At 39.5% G+C, this 19143-nt stretch overlaps 1 protein-coding gene across 18 annotated transcripts in view; it reads right to left on the minus strand.

Moving 5' to 3' along the window:
• NRXN3 (neurexin 3) overlaps window positions 1-19143 on the minus strand; it is a 1534305-nt gene that overhangs the window by 1094027 nt on the left and 421135 nt on the right. For all 18 annotated transcript variants that reach the window (XR_013959175.1, XR_013959176.1, XM_080644122.1 and 15 more), the window contains 2 exons: window positions 17185-17486; window positions 10633-10794 (listed from right to left, as the gene is read on the minus strand). Coding sequence is in view for 16 of the 18 variants with exons in the window: in XM_080644122.1 (XP_080500248.1) it covers window positions 10633-10794; window positions 17185-17486 (464 nt within the window). In the remaining 2 variants the exon portion in view is untranslated. The remainder of the gene's footprint in view (window positions 1-10632; window positions 10795-17184; window positions 17487-19143) is intronic.

A 19143-nucleotide genomic window follows, 5' to 3' on the forward strand; every position in this document is an offset into this window, starting at 1 on the left:
AGCTCAACTCTACCTTTATGCCATCACTCTCTTCCTAACTTTTCCCCTTTTGTTGTCCTGTTTCTCTTACCCTTCTCCTGCTTTAGATTCTCCCTATTCTTTCTTTTTACCCCCTGTTAAAATTTCACCCTACTTATATATCTAATTTCCAATCCCCTGCTCTGAGTTCATACACACCTCTCTCTTCTCTGTCTTCACTATCCAAAAATTGTTTTTCTCTCTGTCCTTTTGTTGTTGTTTGCTTGAATGTTGATTATATTGATTTTTTATGCTTGTTTGTAAGATTGTTTTGCTTATTCTTTTGTTTTGTTTTGTTTTTTTGTTTGTTTTTGTTTGTTTTTTGCTTCTGTTTTCCCTCACCTCACTTGGTATTAGTTGTTGTTTGTAGTTTGTATTCATCTCCAGGTACTTGTTGCTGGCATTTGCTGGGATTAGTGGCTGTTCTATTAGAGTTTTCTCCCCATATATATATAGTTTGTTTCCCTTTTCTTTCTTATTCTCTTTCTTTTCTCTCTTACATTTTTTTTCCTTTCCCAATTTCATTTTGGCACTCCTTTCTTTTTTTTTTTCTCTTCTTCTTTCTCTCCTATCCCCTAATTTGCCTTTCTCTGGTGGCCACCTTTATTTGGAGTTATTAATATCGTAAATACATTTCTGTTCAGTGCCTTGTGTGTTGTACCTGGTTATGTTGTATTTTGTGCCTTTAAATCAATGCAGGAGAGAGAGAACTACATAACCAGACACCCGGGGAAGAGAGACCATGGGGAAACAAAGAAACAGCCCGCATATGAAAGAAAAGCAGGCATCACCAGAAAAGGAAGTAAATGAAATGGAGGCAAGCAACCTATCAGAGAAAGAATTCAGAGAAATGGTCATCAGGTGGCTGAAAAGAATGGAAGACAAATTTGACAATATGAGTAAGAACTAAGAAGAAATGAAGAAGAACCAAGAAGAAATGAAAAATGACATTGCTGCTGTAAAGAACTCAATAGAAAGCATCAAGAGTAGACTAGAAGAAGCAGAGGACTGCATCAGTGAGCTAGAAGAAAAGGTGGGAAAAAATACCCAAGTAGTGCAGCTTCTAGAAAAAAAAAAATAAAAAAGCAGGAGGAGAGCCTAAGGAAACTTTGGGAGAACATGAAACAAAACAAAATCCGCATAATAGGGTTTCCAGAAGGAAAGGAAACTGAGCAAGGAATAGAAAACCTCTTTGAAGAAATGACAGAAAACTTCCCTGATATAGGGAAGAAAAAACCCACACAAATCCAAGAAGCTCACAGAGTCCCAAGCAAAATGAACCCCAAAAGACCGACGCCAAGGCACATTATAATTAAATTGGCAAACACCAACAACAAAGAATCTTAAAAGTGGCCAGAGAGAGACAGAAAGTTACCTACAAAGGAACCCCCATCAGACTAGCAACGGATTTCTCAACAGAAACTCACCAGGCTAGAAGGGAATGGAATGAAATATACAAAGTCATGCAAAGGAAGGGTCTGAATCCAAGAATACTGTACCCATCAAGGCTATCAATCAAAATTGAAGGTGAAATCAGGAGCTTCACAGACAAAAAAGGACTAAGGGAATTTATTACCACCAAACCAGCAATGCAAGAAATGCTAAAGGGTCTTCTGTAAAAAAGAAAAAGAAATAGGAAGCGAAGGAGGAACACAGGGGTAAAGAATAAAAATGGCGACAAATAAGCACCTATCAATAATAACTTTAAATGTAAATGGATTAAATGCCCCAATCAAAAGACATAGGGTAACGGATTGGATAAGAAAACACGACCCATATATTTGCTGTCTACAAGAAACACACCTCAGAAAAAAAGACGCACACAGACTGAGGGTGAAGGGATGGAAAAAGGTTTTTCAGGTGAATGGAAATGAAAAAAAAAAGCTAAGGTAGCAATACTTATATCTGACAAATTAGATCTCAAAGTGAAGGACATAACAAGAGATAAGGAAGGCCACTTCATAATACTAAAGGGAGTAATCCAACAAGAAGAAATAATCTGGTATACATATACGCACCCAATACAGGAAGACCCAAATACATAAAAAAAACCTCTCCTGGAGGATATCAAAGGAGAGATTGACAGCAATACAATCATAGTAGGAGAAGTTAATACCCCACTATCACCTTTGGACAAATCCTCTAAACAAAAAATCAGCAAAGAAACATCAATCCTAAATGACTCACTAGACCAGATGGAATTAATTGACATCTTCAGAACATTTCACCCCAAAGCCACAGAATATACATTCTTCTCAAGTGCACATGGGTCATTTTCAAAGATAGACCATATGTTGGGTCATAGGCAAAGTCTCTTCAAACTCAAGAAGATAGAAATAATATCAAGTATCTTCTTAGATCACAGTGGCATAAAACTGGAAATCAACTACAATAAAAACAATCCAAAAACATCGAACACATGGATACTAAACAGCATGCTATTAAACAATGACTGGGTTACCAGAGAGATCAAAGAAGAAATAAAAAACATCATGGCAACAAATGACAATGAAAACACAACAATCTAAAATCTATGGGACACAGCGAAAGCAGTCTTGAGATGGAAGTTCATAGCTCTACAAGCCTATTGCAAAAAACAAGAAACAATGGTAATAAATTACCTAACCCTAAAACTCAAAGAGTTAGAAAGAGAGCAACAAGAAAAGCCCAGTGTAAGCAGAAGGAAGGAAATAATAAAGATCAGAGCGGAGATAAACGATATTGAGACGAAAAAAACAATACAGAAGATCAACAAAACCAAGAGCTGGTTCTCTGAAAGGATAAACAAGATTGATGAACCTCTAGCCAGGCTCACCAAGAAGCAAAGAGAGAGGACCCAAATAAACAAAATCAGAAATAAAAGAGGTGAATTAACAACAGACCCCACCGAAATACAAAGGATTGTTAAAAAATACTATGAACAACTCTATTCCAACAAACTGGACAACCTGGAGGAAATGGACATATTCCTAGAAAAATATAATCTTCCAAAACTCTATCAGGAAGAATCTAAACATCTCAATAGGCCAATAACTAGGAAAGAAATCAAAGCAGTCATCAAAAAGCTTCCAGCAAACAAAAGCCTGGGGCCAGATGGCTTCACACGGGAGTTTTACCAAACATTCAAGGAAGAACTAAATCCTATCCTCCTCAGACTATTCCAAAAAAATTCAAGAGGAAGGAACACTTCCAAGCTCATTCTATGAAGCCAGCATCACCCTAATACCAAAACCAGATAAAGACAACACAATGAAAGAGAATTACAGGCCAATATCCCTCATGAACATGGATGCCAAAATCCTCAACAAAATTCTAGCAAATCAGATCCAGCACTACATCACAAAGATCATACACCATGACCAAGTAGGATTTATCCCAGGAATGCAAGGATGGTACAATATCCACAAGTCAATAAATGTGATACATCACCTAAACAAATTGAGAGATAAAAATCACATAGTCATATCAATTGATGCAGAAAAAGCATTTGACAAAATCCAACACCCTTTCTTGATAAAAACTCTCAACAAGGTGGGAATAGAAGGATCATACCTCAACATAATAAAAGCTATATATGATAAACCCCCAGCTAACACCATACTCAATGGGCAAAAACTAAAACCATTTTCCCTAAGAACAGGAACAAGACAGGGATGCCCACTCTCACCACTCCTGTTTGACATAGTACTGGAAGTACTAGCCATTGCAATTAGACAAGAAGAAGAAATAAAAGGCATCCAAATTGGAAAAGAAGAAGTAAAGCTGTCCTTATTTGCAGATGACATGATATTGTACATAAAATACCTGAAAGACTCCATCAAAAAACTAATAGACTTAATAAATGAATTTGGCAATGTAGCAGGATACAAAATTAACGCCAAGAAATCTATGGCATTTCTATACACCAATAGTGAACTTACAGAAAGAGAGACTAAAAAAGCAATCCTATTTACTATCGCACACAAAAAAATTAAGATACCTAGGAATAAACTTAACTAAGGAGGTAAAAGACCTATATGCAGAAAACTACAGGACACTGAAAAAAGAGATAGAGGAAGACGAAAACAGATGGAAGAACATACCATGTTCATGGATTGGGAGAATCAACATCACCAAAATGTCCATACTACCCAAAGCAATCTATAGATTCAATGCACTCTCCATTAAAATACCAACGGTATATTTCACAGACCTAGAAAGAACTCTCCAAAAATTCATCTGGAATAAAAAAAGACCCCAAATAGCCACAGCAATCCTGAGAAAGAAGAACAAAGTAGATGGGATCTCAATACCAGATTTCAAGCTGTATTACAAAGCCACTGTTCTCAAAACTGCCTGGTACTGGCACAAGAACAGACATATAGATCAATGGAATAGAATAGAGAACCCAGAAATTGACCCAAATCACTATGCTCAATTAATATTTGACAAAGGAGGCATGAACATACAATGAAATCAAGACAGTCTCTTCAATAAATGGTGTTAGGAAAATTGGACAGATACATGCAAAAAAATGAAACTAGACCACCAACTTACACCATACACAACAATAAACTCAAAATGGATCAAGGACTTAAACATATGACGAGAAAACATAAAAAATACAGAGAAATCCACAGCCAGAAAAATCTCTGACATATGCCGAAGCAATTTCTTCACTGATACTGCTCCTAGGGCAATGGAAACTAAAGAGAAAATTAACAAATGGGATTACATCAAAATAAAAAGCTTTTGCACAGCAAAGGAGACCATCAATAAGACAACAAGAAAGCCCACTGCACGGGAGAACATATTTGCCAATGATATCAATGATAAGCGTTTAATTTCCAACATTTACAGGGAACTCATGCAGCTTAACAAAAAGAAGATAAACAACCCAATCAAAAAATTGGCAACAGATCTAAATAGACACTTTTCAAAAGAATATAGAAGGAAGGCCAAGAGACATATGAAAACCTGCTCAAAGTCACTAATCATCAGAGAGATGCAAATCAAAACAACAATGCGGTACCATCTCACACCTGTCAGAATGGCTATTATTAACAAATAAACAAAGGACAAGTGCTGGCGAGGATGTGGAGAAAAAAGAACCCTTGTGCACTGCTGGTGGGAATGCAGACTGGTGCAGCCACTGTGGAGAACAGTATGGAGTTTCCTCAAAAAACTAAAAATGGAACTCCCATTTGACCCAGTGATCCCACTTCTAGGAATATATCCCAAGAAACTAGAAACACGAATCAGAAAGGATATATGCACCCCTATGTTCATAGCAGCACCATTCACCATAGCTAAGATTTGGAAACAGCCTAAGTGCCTATCAGCAGAGGAGTGGATTAAAAAACTGTGGTACATCTACACAATGGAATACTACGCTGCAGTAAAAAAGAAGGAGTTCTTACCATTTGCAACAACATGGATGGAGATGGAGAGCATTATGCTAAGTGAAATAAGCCCAGGCAGAGAAAATATCACATGATCTCACTCATTTGTGGAATATAATGAACAACATAAACTGATGAACAAAAATAGATCCAGAGACAGAGGAACATCAATCAGAACTTCAAACCTCAGGGAAGGTAGGGGAGGGTGGGGGTAAGAGGGAGAGATCAACCAAAGGACTTATATGCATGCATATAAGCCTAATCAATGGACACAAACAACAGGGGAGTGGGGTCATGAATGGGAGGTGGAGGGTAATGGGAGAATAAGGACACATATGCAATACCTTAATCAATAAAGAAATTAAAAATAAATAAATAAAGTAAGTATTATTATCTGATGAAAAAACTGAGGTGAAGAGCAGTTAAGTGATTTTCTGTAAATCTTCTAGCTGGTAACAAATACGTCTAGGCAAGAGTCAAACCCTGGACTTGTGCTTCTTAAACCAAATGTCCTTTATCTTCCATGCTGACTATGAAACGCTTACTTGAATTTTGCTCGCCCTGGGGCCCCACAGTAGTCTCAATAATGGGAAAAAGAAAATCTTTAGGACCAATGCCATACCTAAATTTACCTGATTATAAAAAGAGATATTTTCCACCACCTGAGAAATCAGGAAGGACACCAAAACAAATGTTTGGGAAACAAAGAGGTTGGGAAAATAAGAGTAGGAAGGGGAAAAAGTATAGTGAGTGAAGAAGCAAGAGTAGAGCACACACCAAAAAAAAAAAAAGGAAAAGAAAAGAAATGAACTGATAGCATAAGAGAGAGCAGAAAAAGACAGTGAGGGTAAAATAAACTGAGTATATTAAAAAATGAAAAAGCAACAAAAAGCCACATTATCCCAAAGCCCGCAGGTGCCAGCAATTCAAACAAACGTATAGCAATTAACAGAATTAACATAGCCTTAAATAGCTTGGCTCACCAGATGTGGACTCCTAACAGGGTTCTATAAAATGTAAAGTTATTACAGATTAAACCATTTATCTTCTGTTCAGAGACTATCTCTGGCTATAAAATTCCATTCCCGTTTAAATGGCTAATAATCACAAAGGGATGTGGAATGTAATGGGCACAATGATGTTCTACCCAATCCTTTTTCCTTTAAATATGTGTCCCACTCTCCAATTCCTGTGTTTTTCCTTCCTCTCCATTAGAGATGCTCTGAGAAAAGAGAGGTGAAACAGACACATCTGCCCCAGAGGTCTCAGCAGCTCATGAGCTTCTCTATAGGAAAATGGAGAACCAACATATCAGGGGAGAAGTAACATATTGAGATGAAAGAGACATGGTGTAGGAAGACCCAAATCAAACAACACAGAAAATCCCAACATAGGAGGATACTATGATGGGCTTGAGTAAGCTCCCTGGAGCTGGAAATTCGTGCAACTTGGTCTTGACTTGGCTTTCCTTGAACGCACTGTGCTTTATCCAACAACAATAGCTCAGTAATGCTAAGGACAGAGGAAAGAAGAACTGTATGTCTTGACAGGGAGGGCCCTTGGAAACTGAAATGGGAGTCAGAAGGAAGTACTTTTTCTATAGACATTTTAAGATTCAGAGTCACTTTCCCTCCTCAATACTAAAGCCAATGGACCACCCTTTCAACCCTTGCTCTTCAACCTCCTAGGACAAAAACATACATCAGGAGAAAGGAATAGATGGATGAGCATCAGACGTCAAGGAATTACAGCCTCATAGGCAAGATGCCTAGCTGAACTTGTCATTCTGCTAAGATTCCCAATGGCTCCCCATTACCTAGAAAATAAAGCTCAAGGGTATAGCATAACATCAAGCTCTCTATGACCTGCCCCCTTCTTATGTGATAGCTACATTTTTTTAGAATTAATTTTATAGTTTGTGCCCTGAAATTAGCAAGCTGTATGTTTCTCACCCAGACACCATGATGGGTCCTGTTTCCAGGCCTTTGTTCATGCTGCCCATTCATCCTGAGCCACCACTCCCTCCATTCTTCCCTGTTCACTTCTGCTCATCTTTAAGCCTCACCTTGGGCATTGTCTCCTCCACAGAGTTTTCCTGAACCCCAAGATATGTTATGTCCTTCTACTCAGCAGCCCCATTGCGCCAGAAAAGGTCTCTTTTCAGTCAGTTAATGTAGGTTTACAGCTGTGAAGTAGGTGAGTACAGAATTTATTCTTGTATTATTTATGAATTATTGTTATTATTATTATTATTATTAACCTACTTTTTCCCACCCCTGTATTTATTGAGAACTCACAAGGAGCTGGGAACACAACAAGAACAAAAATAAAACAGACCCGTGAAAACACGAAGAGGAATGACATACTGATTTTGTGACATTTAACTGGACACAAATCCTATATTGATAACCAGGCTGTGTGGAGAACCAGAACAGTTTGATGACAACTTGGACCCTCTCTATTGTGGCTTGAACAGTGGTATCAACAGAGGCGGTGTGCACACAGGTGCAGTCACAGTGGAACCAGAATGAAACATTCAGATGGGAAGACAGTGCAGTTCCAAAGATAAAACTATTTTGTGCCGCATGCAAAGTAACCATTATCTCTGTATCAGAAACACCAAAGTCCCTTTACAATGTCCCCATTTTGAAGAAAATGACATACAAAAGCATCTACCTTAGCCTAAGGTAACTCAGAGCCACAAATGGCAAGAGAAGACATAAAAAGGAAGACAGAGATAGGGGAGGGAAGAAGAAATTGTGAAGTAACTGGAAACTGTTCTAAAGGCAGATGGCTAATGTGGGTAAGTGGGATTTATCAAGGAGCAAAGTCCCAATATAGCTTTGGCTGTTTACTAAGTAGTCAAAGAGAAATACCAAGAACAAGAGAAGAATTTACCAGACCTGCCCACAGAAAAGTGAGTTGTAATGATTAAATGGAGAGAAAGAATATTCCAGGACTACAGTATACTCAAAGGTATCTGTTTAAAACTCTGAGGTAAATAAGAAAGCATTTCAAGTCCCTTAGAAAGACTATAATATTCAACATGTAACCGAGAGATGGAACAACAGTTAATAAAGTTATTGTGCCTACCATTTCCCCCAATGTTTTGGACTTTCTTTTTCTGTCTTTATCTGGATTTAAGTGTAGAATTATATTGCTAGCTAAGGTATGTATATAATTTGATTGCTAATTACTGTTAGTGACACTTTTTCAGAGCTACCATTAATTTTTAAGCTTTGAAATGACTGTAAAAGCTGTCTGCTCTCTACCTAGGCAGTGAGAGAGAGAAGGGATATTTTGTTTTCCTTAGATTCTGCATGCATAAAGTCATTAGAGAAACCTTCAAGTTTTTATGAGTGTTGTTTCAAAATGCTCAAGAGCATCCTTTCTGATGGACAAATTTTAGAAATTTCTCCTTTGTCTCAAAATATGTAATTGAGAGCCATTTCATACAATCAGAAAAAGACTGGTCTTAGAGGCCACCCCTAGATGCTGTCCAGGAGAAATTCCTGCTCAGGGCTGTTTCCCTACAAAAATGGATGAGTTCTCTACTGCAATCAATGCCTCATTTATTCCTGAGCAACATATGTGGTAACAAAATGTTCCTATCTATTTCTGATGAGAGTGCAATTCCAATATAGTGTGATTTAACAGTGTTTAAGAGCCTTTCCGAGTTCATTAGACACTGAGTAGTTTATACCTTCATTCTATCCAAATGGGAGTAAACCTCATGGAAGGAGTAGTCTGTCTACTACAATCCATCAGGAATGACCAGTAGAGTGAGTCCCTGCAGTTAACAGAAGCCTAGGTAACATCCAACAGAAAGAGGAAACACTTTTTAAACACTCTGTAATTTGTCTTTCAGACCAAGAACAATACAGAGCTGTAATTGGATGTTTTCCTCCTTTGTCCCGTTTTTTCTTCCTACCCCTTTCTCTCAAGTCAAACATCATTTATTGCAGCAATGCCCAGCTAAACATCAATTTTTCTCCAAAACTGATTCCCACCTAAAACTTATCTGTTTCCTCTACTCAGTTAGAACATTTAGTAGGTAGCACTGAACACATGGTGTTTTGAACTATGACTGTAAACTTACCAATCTCATCTCCCTTCATAGATTATAAAGGCTTTGAGTACATAGACCTTGGCTTGTAAAGAAACAAGTTACAGCACAAAAAAGGCACCAAATGAGTATCTAATAAATGTATCCATTCAATAAATACTTGTTCTGTGCCTATTTTAAACCAGGCATGACAGGCACAACTCCTGTCTGGACCTGGCTGAGAGTTGAGTGGTGTGGATGAATACATGAGTAATGCCATCTCATGTATGACTGATATTCAACAAATTTCAAATAGCCATAACACGCATAAAACCTGTATCCTGAGAGGAGGGCCATAACCTGTCATAGCAATCTTCATCTATAAGAAAGCACACTGTTAGCTTTGTAAAAACTTTCCCCAGGGAAATGGTATAGATATCTTAGGCAATAAAGCTTAGCTTAAATTAAACAAAAATGTACAGGAGACTGCTCTGAGGACACAGTGTTCTGGAAGAATTCTACCAAATCAAGTCTGATTCTTTTTTGCCTCAACAATTGACCTTAGTGATTGACTATACACTTGACTGATGCTCCTTAGCTCTCAGACATAGGTCTCAACACATCAGCTACAATAGCATAAATGAATAATGGCAAAGTCCACTGCTTTCTCACAGCTGCTAGATTCCAGGGAAAGAAAAAAATAAAAGGAAAAGCAAGCCGTCTGGGCCTTAATGTTACATTCTGCGAATTTTCTTTCATCTCAAATAATGAGACTCTTGGGAACACCAAGTTTGGACAAGGTAAAATAATACAAATGTTTTAGACAAGACACATAACCACAAATTGGCCACTTTCAGTTAGAGCTTTCCCTATGTGCCACGTCAAAAGTACAAAATCAAACTTTACTGATGATTTCATTAGTAAACTAGTTCCTAATGATTTCAAAGTCCTTTCACCTGTGTTATTTTACTTTATTTATAAAGCAAAGCTACCTGAGAAATAAGGTCCCCCATTAGTTAAATGACAAAACTAAACAGAGCACTTCAGTGGTGAACCCAAGGTCATGCAAACAACTTAAGCTCTGACCAAAACCAAGGGCTCTACTTCAAGTCCAAGGTCTTTTCTGCTACCACCTACAGAGCCAGTCACTGAACAGTCAGTGCATTAAAAGGAGTGTTTGAACTTTACCTCTTTAAGGCAGCCCATGAAGTTGTTGCTGACGGGTGAGCCTGGCAAGTCAGCGGTACTTGGGCTTCCTCCCACATAGAAGAAGTCATCCGAACCCAGCATGGTGTAGTCCTCTTGAGTGTAGCCCGTCGTGGTAAGGATGCCATCCACAGAGATTGTCACCTGGTAGAGGGACATAGGGACAAAAACAAAATCCCAACAATGACCTTATAGTCCTATCAAAATCCAGTGGCTTCCCCCACCTGTGGCTTTACTTTCATTAAGATTTTGGTGAGGTATTCTTTCTAATTTGGTTTTATTTTGGGATGTGCAGCCGAGTTCCATTTTCTGGTCTGCCTTCCCTGTGGCCCACGCCTGCAGCATTCCCCTGCAGACTCCTAGGAGAGTGTGTCAGAACTGCCAAGCTGAGCAATTTGCTCTACCCATTGCACTCTATACTCAGTCAGGCTAGAAAATGGAACTGTCCTCAGACGATGCCACTTGTCTCAGTTCTTTGTGAAAATTATGATTTAGTTTTTAATGATTGTTAATTATGGTGGTAGTGAAAAACAGCAAAGGAGACATTTGACGATGGGTTTGTTATGGGGTTGGTCTTTGGTTATTGATGATTATTTTCCTTTTTTTCTTTTCTTTTTCTTTTCTCTTTTATTTGTTTCTTTTTGGACTCACACCACGCTGACAAACATGCATCCAGGGAGGGAAGAAGAAGGGTCTCAATGGTGATGTGTCATGGATGATACATGCCATGGCAATCCCCAGGATGCCAACCCCTGCCCTCCCTTCACTGCCATCACCACCACCAAGAGAAGAAATGACCCAACCAAAGAAGCAACTCTAACAAAAAGACATGAATGATGATGCATAATAACCAAAACAATAATAATAATGCCCATAGGGAAGAAAGAGCACCCATACACCCAACATCCATGAAAGGAGCAGAGGGCAGAGAGAAGAGACAGGGCCTCAGAGCGTGCACACACCATACACTGACACATCCATGCAAAAATTATCTGGAGCCAAGAGAGAAGGCAGAAGAAAAAGGGGATGGAAGAGGGAAAGGGTGAGGAGAACTAAAGGAAAAAATCAGAATCCACTTCACCTCACATGCACTGCACCAACAGAAAAAGATGAATGTGAAAGAAAGAAAAAACACTCAAAACTATAGGGTCATCTTTCCCCTGCCTACCACCTCCCTCACTAAAAAAAAGAAAAGAAAAAGTCCAAACCCAACCCCCAAATATATGAAGGATGAAAAGAAAATAAAAAAGTGGAGACAAAAAAAAAGGAGAGACTGAGAAGAAAGTGGAGTTGGTAGATAATTTGATAGGTTGTTAGTAATGAGGAGGAAAATTATGGGATAAATTCTGATGCCAATGGGGAAGCCCACGAGACAGGAGCATGCCATGCAGAGTGTGAACGGAGAACACAATTGGTGGAGCTCCCTTGGGCCATGGTGGGGACTAAGGTGAAAGAAGGGAAGAGAAGAACACAGGAAGCAGAGTAATTTCCACCCCAGATCACTCGTGGCAGCCGTGGCCACACATTAGGGAGAGAAAGCAGGGGTTAAGGAATGGGGATAGTAAAAGAAAGGAGAAAGAGTGAGGGATAGCAAGACACGGAGATTAGGAAAGTCCTTAACATAAATCTTGTTGTCCCTAGTCTGTGACTTCAAAGTTGAAAAATAAGAAAACAAAACAAAACAAATTTAGCTAAATGGAGAAACTTTCCTTAAAAAATATATTTTTGGGGGGAAAAAAATTACTAACTGGAGAAACCGTTCCAACCAAACTCGTCCAAGTATCATTTGCAGGACAGGTACATCCTCTTCCTTTATTTATTTTTTTAAGAGAAAGAAAAAAGTTGCATTTAATTCAACAAAAATTTTAAAAGAGAAGAAACAAGTCTAAAGAGGATTAAAGAAGGGTTGGGGGAGGAAAAGAGGGCAACACACGGCAAACCCAAAAAAAGAGACAATAAGAATGATATCTACCAGACAATGTAGTTTGTTTACCATAGCGTGTCCGATGCCTGAGTGCTTTGCGGAAAAGGGGGAAGAGAGGAAATTAAAAATTGTGAACAGAACGATTGTTAATTAAAAAAAACTAAAAAACAAAGATGAGTCGTTAGGGTGTTAGTACATTAGTCGGTTAGTAAAATGACACATTGCATGAATGATCTTGTGTTAGTTTTTCAAAAAAAAGGCACCCAACACAGAAAAAGAGAGTGGGGAAGACAATGAGACCAGGACTCTGTGGAAAACCTGGCACCCCAGGCACAGCCAGAAAAGGAGTTGCAGTCATGTTTAACTCCCCACTTCTTCCAAATGCCCCTCAGATCAGAACTCACAGCAATGAGAATTAGCATCATACTTACTTTCCAAGGGCTCTTCTGAAAGAACACCACCCCCTTTTCCTTCCCACCCTCTAGCAATACACATTCCACCTGTCCCCAAAGAAAAGACCCCGAAGTTTATCATTTCACATGTAGATAAATAGATAGAGCAGAAATAACAATAAGTTGGGGATTTTATTTTCACATCTGACCCTGACTACATGCATAGACAGTCATGACTTTCTCTTAGAACAAAAAGAACTTAAAATGTTTACCAGTCACATCTAGCATAGGAAAGCTACCTTATGTACCTTACTCTAGGATTCTGTAGGTAATGTAAAGATCTGCAACCCCGGCTGATTTTGTATAGATTTGTGCAGTAGGAGGGGAACATTCTCCTCTTTCTTCTCAGTTTAGAATAACTGTGTGGTTAGAATGCATCAAAATAGTTGGAGTCTTTCTATTCCCCAATGAAGTTTTTTGTTTGTTTGCTTACTTTGCCAGAATGCTTCCTATTGGAATCATTCCCCAGTCCTTTTTAAGAATGCTTTTCACATTTTTAAGTATTTTAAGCAATTTCTTGTGTGGATAGCAAAGAGGACTAGGTTAAACAGGAGAACAGAGGCCCTGTTATTAATCTCCTCCTTCCTGTTTTCAAATGCTAAATTGCCAACACACCCAGAACTGGGACTCTGGAAGTCTGGAAGACTGGTAACCCCAGTTTTGTGTTTGTGGTTTGGCAAAAGTGGCATATAAAGGTAAGTCAATTCATGTGCTAGCCATGACCGTGGACTAAGACAAGGTCATGAAACCGAAACACAAAGCAAAACCAAAAAAATCCCACAGAAATACTTGACTATCATGGTCAATCCCACAGAAATACCTGACTATCATGGTCCTTAATCCCAGTGATGGTTTAGAATGGGTTGTCCCCTCTCCTTCCTTTAATCAGAACCCCCAATAAAGTACCTGGTCATGGCCCTGACTTGGCTCAAAGGCAGAGCCATGAGGAGATGACCATAAAAGAAGAAATAGGGAAAGTTCTGCTCCATTTGGTAATGAGCTCTAAGTAAGCTTTCCTCAAATTAATTTTGGCCACAGAAGACATTCAATCTTACCAAAAAGTAGATGAAACTGCCATAAACGTGTTATTAAATATTTATGAAGCAATTTACAGTTTCATTGAAATAGACAGGGGCTTCCCACACCTACAAATGTATTCTAAAGAACTCAAAAGTATGTTATAAATGTATTTTTAGTAGGAAAAATACTATTATTATATGATTCAGTGTTGAAAGGATTGCATTTACAAAATCAACTCCACTCCTCTGAGATTTCCCTCTTTCAATAAATTGCATATGGATGCAAAAAAGGTCAGGATTTCAGTGAGGCCCAATCATTGGTGCACTTTCTCTATGAGGTTCATACTCCCTCTGCCAAAATGCCCCAAAGTTCTAGGGCCTCTGTAGCCTCCTCTAAAACTGAGAGCTCTGCTTAGCTGCATGCTTGGTGACAGTCACAGTCACCTTCGTGACAGAGCCCTCGGCCTGTAAATCGTGTGCCTGTCACAGCAAGTCTAGCACCCAGACCACAGATGAGCTCATAATCCTCCTGGAACATATGGTACTTTGCATATTGGCCTCCACACATGACTGGGGAGGATTGTAATCACCATTTCACAAATGGAAATGGTGGTGTGGAAAGGTTAAATGGCTTGTCCAAGGGCACAAAGCGGAGTTGTGTCTTAGAACTTGGAAAAGAAACCCTCTGAGTTTGCTTCCCTCTGCTTGCTGATTAAACAGAGAAACCAACATCTGAATTACAGTTTGGTTTATCCCCCTCTCAGTATAAAGGACTGAGTTGGGGCCCAATTCTCTTTTGGAAGTGTTTTTAGTAGAAATAAAAGTGAGCCTTTCTCTAGCTAATTGAAATCATTTCTAGAATGGCAAGGTAGTCTTGGGGGTAGGAGAGAGTTAGAGAAATAGATTGGTTGGTAGAACCACAACCCAAATTTGCTCCCCACTACATGAAAGTTTTCCCTCAACTGATGAATGTCTCAAGGGTATTACAGTGTACCTCCCAGTCAAAACTGGCAAAAAGTCATATTTCACTTAGGCAGTGGTTCTCAACCTTTTTAATGCCGCGAACCTTTAATACAGTTCCTCATGTTGTGGTGACCCCCAACCATAAAATTATTTTTGTTGCTACTTCATAACTGTAATTTTGCTACTGTTAATGAATTGTAATGTAAATGTCTGTGTTTTCTGATGGTCTTAGGCGACCCTGATGGTCACGACCCACAGGTTGAGAACCGCTGCTGAAGAGTCTAAGACCATCGGAAAATACAGATATTTAGATTATGATTCATTAACAGTAGCAAAATTACAGTTATGAAGTAGCAACAAAACTAATTTTATGGTTGGGGGTCACCACAACATGAGGAACTGTATTAAAGGGTCGCGGCATTAAAAAGGTTGAGAATCACTGGAGAGTCTGCAACTCAAATGTGTCAAGCCCTTATATGTTAGCAAATGGACATTTGACTTGGGATCTCTTAACAGTTGAGAAGGTCTTTTTTGAGTAAGTATAGATGGGGATGATGAAGAAAAACATCAGCAATAGAATTCTTTGGCCTTAGAGAAAAAAACAAACATGGAATAGTAATTCAAAAATGTTCAATCCAGCCCTGGCCAAAAGGCTTAGTTGGTTGGAGCTTCATCCCATGCACCAAAAGGTTGCTGGTTCAATTCCTGGTCAGGGCACATACATAGGTTGTGGGTTTCATCCCCAGTTAGGGTGCGTAAGGGAGGCAACTGATTGATGTTTTCGCTCATCTTGATTTCTCTCTATTTCTACCTTCATCTCTCTAAAATCAATAAATATATCCTCAGGTGAGGATTTAAAAAAAATGTTCAGTCCATGTGCATTAAGATGACTGGGGACTCTAAGTCTTGAGTTTTTTTGGCAATTTCACTACAGACAGAGTAGAATCACCCAACCAGGTGGCTTTCTTGACATACTTCAGTATGGAAATGGGTGTTTCGTATATTTTGTGTTTCCAATGTGTGTGAGCCTTCTCCGTTTATTTAGCATTATTAAGGAGTTACACTTTTATCAAACAAAAAAACATATGCAAACACCTGTCAGGTCTTCTGCTTTCATGTTTACATTAGAAGGCATTACATCAATCATATCACAGAAGAAAATTTGATAAGCACTTTCCAGAAATTTGCATAATGTTTTCTGATTAAGAGAGGATGGATGCTGTCCAACTGGGTTGAATGACAAATTCACCAGAAGAAAAACCAAGTGAAAATAACAACCTGGAAAAGACAGTCTCAGCACAGATATTGACTTTTACAGGAAAAGCTTTTTGAACTGAAGTGGGCTTTTAGGTGTTATCATTGTTGTTATTGGTTATGAAACTGAACCGACTTCACTGGGCTGAGGCTCTCAGAGAGTGTCGTCACCTGACAGAGTTGCCTGCTTAGCATCAGCAAGCGATGGGACTTCCCAAGCACGGAGAGAACCAGGAAAGGCTGCTCCAAAGTTGACTTTTTTATTGGGGTCCTTCCACCTTCCAGGCCTCCAAATCAATTGAAGAGTCTTAGAGGTAGAGACATGGGCAATAAAGTAGGACCACCGCACCAAGGAACAGAGAAACAGAGGAATTCAGAAAGGTTCCAGCTAATTCATTCCAAGGATAGAGGTTAACATCACAACTGAAAAAATCAAACTGGGTGAGGGGTGGTAAATGAAAAGGAAGAGAAAAAGGAAGACTTTTTCTAGAGGGAATTAAAAGTATGGCATCATGGCAATGACTAACTTAATTAAATAAACAAACATAGATTCAAAGAATGGGGAAAACCTACCACACTGCAAAAACAAAACACTGTCTTTAATTTAATTTAATAGTAATATAATATGATTCAAATGTGTAATTAAGAAAATGATTAAAAGAAATGAAAGTACTTATAACTTTTATTATCTACACAATTGAAATTTTTCTTAAATAACAGGCACAAATGGAGAATTGAAGTACGGGAAGAAGCACATTTTAATAATTTTCCTTGTGAAATTGCAAAAACTGGGAGAAAGTTAGACTTTATAGATGCAAACCCATCTCTATACCCCTCTCCACCTCATCTATCACCTGTTTCACACACTTCCTCCCTGACTACCTAAAAGGAGCCTCCAGGCACTCTCACCCCTCAGCATTACCTGCCGGAGGTTGCGTGTCACTTTGACATCATGCCAGGCGTTGTCGTTGAATTTTCCATTCACTGGTTCCACAATGGCCTCAAAGGCTCCGGACCCCAGGTTAATGACCAAGGAGACCGCGCCATCCTTCAGCGCCAGGTTGACATAATCAGCCGACTTTCCCGTGTGCAGTATGAGCCCATTCCGCTGCCAGGTCTTAAAGGAGAGGGTGATTTCATCACTGCTGCTCTGGATCGGGTTCTGAGACAGGTCGTAGCACAAGTATTCTGAACCTCGGAAAGTGGCCACGTTCTCCTCTCGAGCTGCAAGAAGGAAAGGAGGAAAGCAGTCAATCAAATGTTGACTGGCATGAGTCGGAAAGATCTCTAAAAATACCAAAGAGAACACTTCCTCTATGGCTGACACCAATACTACGCTTCCTCCAACTCTTCCCAGAAGACTTATATCTAAGTACCAGGAAAACCAGGAGAGGAAGAAAGTGCAGAGAAATTCTATATTCAAGGGTAGAAACCAGCACAACAGTACAGGAGAGCTGGCTGCCTTTCCTTCAAATTCTTTCAGAAAAAAACTAAGGGAAATTTCCATGCAAAATAATAAAGTAAGGTTTACATCACTTTTGTTTGAATGTGAGCTTTTAAATGCTTGGAGATGAGCTGGTTTAGAATGTATAATTAACAGTTCTGACAAATGTTTGTTTTTTTTAGCTCTAAGTAACCTTTATTGACCAAAAACTAAAAATCAATTAGCCTGAAAGATTTGGCTCTGATTCGGATCCATCAATAATCCATTTAACATTGGTTTCCATGGTAGAGTCCTCAGCCCAATGGACTGGGTTGTTAAATAGGAGGTTGTACCTGAGAAGGTGATCAAGCAGATGAGGAAAAGGGAACAGAATGAAATTTGGTAATATGCTATGGCAAGACAGTAATACCGCCCTTAGACTCCAAGAGACCTCTGCTCTAGGGGTCTCCTGTTTTAAACGGCCCTTGTCAGACCATCTCTCCCCTTAGGACTAGGATTCCACAAGGCCAAGATGGTATTTCACTGGAGCCATGCTCTCTTTCAAGACCATATTCCAGACACCGGGATCCTGTAATTCCCTACTCCAAAGCCCCAAGTCTGTTTCCTGGGCTTGTGTAGGCCTCTCCTCTGTATCTATTGTCTGAAGGAAAATCATGTTATCAATGTGGATACCTCAAGCTCTGAGGGCAGCCATGGGGGACTATTTGTAAGGCTTTCACAGAGTTTGGCCACATAAGCTGGGGCATCCATGTACATTAATACCAAACCTATTGTGATATAGGATGGAGCCAAAGGTAGGAAGAGGTGGGGACAGAACACAGGCTGAGGACCAGAGGGACTGGTTCTCCCTGTGCTAGCATTTCTCAGTGCAGAACTCTGAGGAATCCAAAACTTCTAAAATGTGAACCTGGCTTACCAAGGTAGTTTCAAAGGTATATTTTTCAAGGAAAGGGGATGGAATATATTTTATTTAATCACTAGAGGCCTGGTGCATGAATTTATGCACCAGTGGGGTCCCTTGGACTGGCCTGTGGGGTTGGGCCGAAACTGGCTCTCCGACATCCCCTGAGAGGTCCTGGATTGTGAGAGGGTGCAGGCCTGGCCAAAGGACCCCACCAGTGCATGATCGGGGCTGGGGAGGGACACAGGAGGTTGGCCAGCTGGGAGGGACCATGGGAGGGATCCAGTACCAATTGGCTGGACCCCAGCAGCAAGCTCACATACTGGTCAGAGTGTCTTCCCCCTGGAGGTCAGTGCATGTCATAGCGAACGGTTGAGTGGCCTTAGCATATCATTAGCATATTACACTTTGATTGGTTGAACGGCCAACTGGACAATCAGACACTTAGCATATTAGGCTTTTATTATATAGGATTTGTTGCGTTGATGTATAATTTCAACTCACCACATGTAGACTTCCATTTGTTTTCCTACCCT

This window comes from Plecotus auritus, assembly GCF_963455305.1.
Source record: "Plecotus auritus genome assembly, chromosome: 1".
Lineage (NCBI taxonomy): Eukaryota > Metazoa > Chordata > Mammalia > Chiroptera > Vespertilionidae > Plecotus > Plecotus auritus.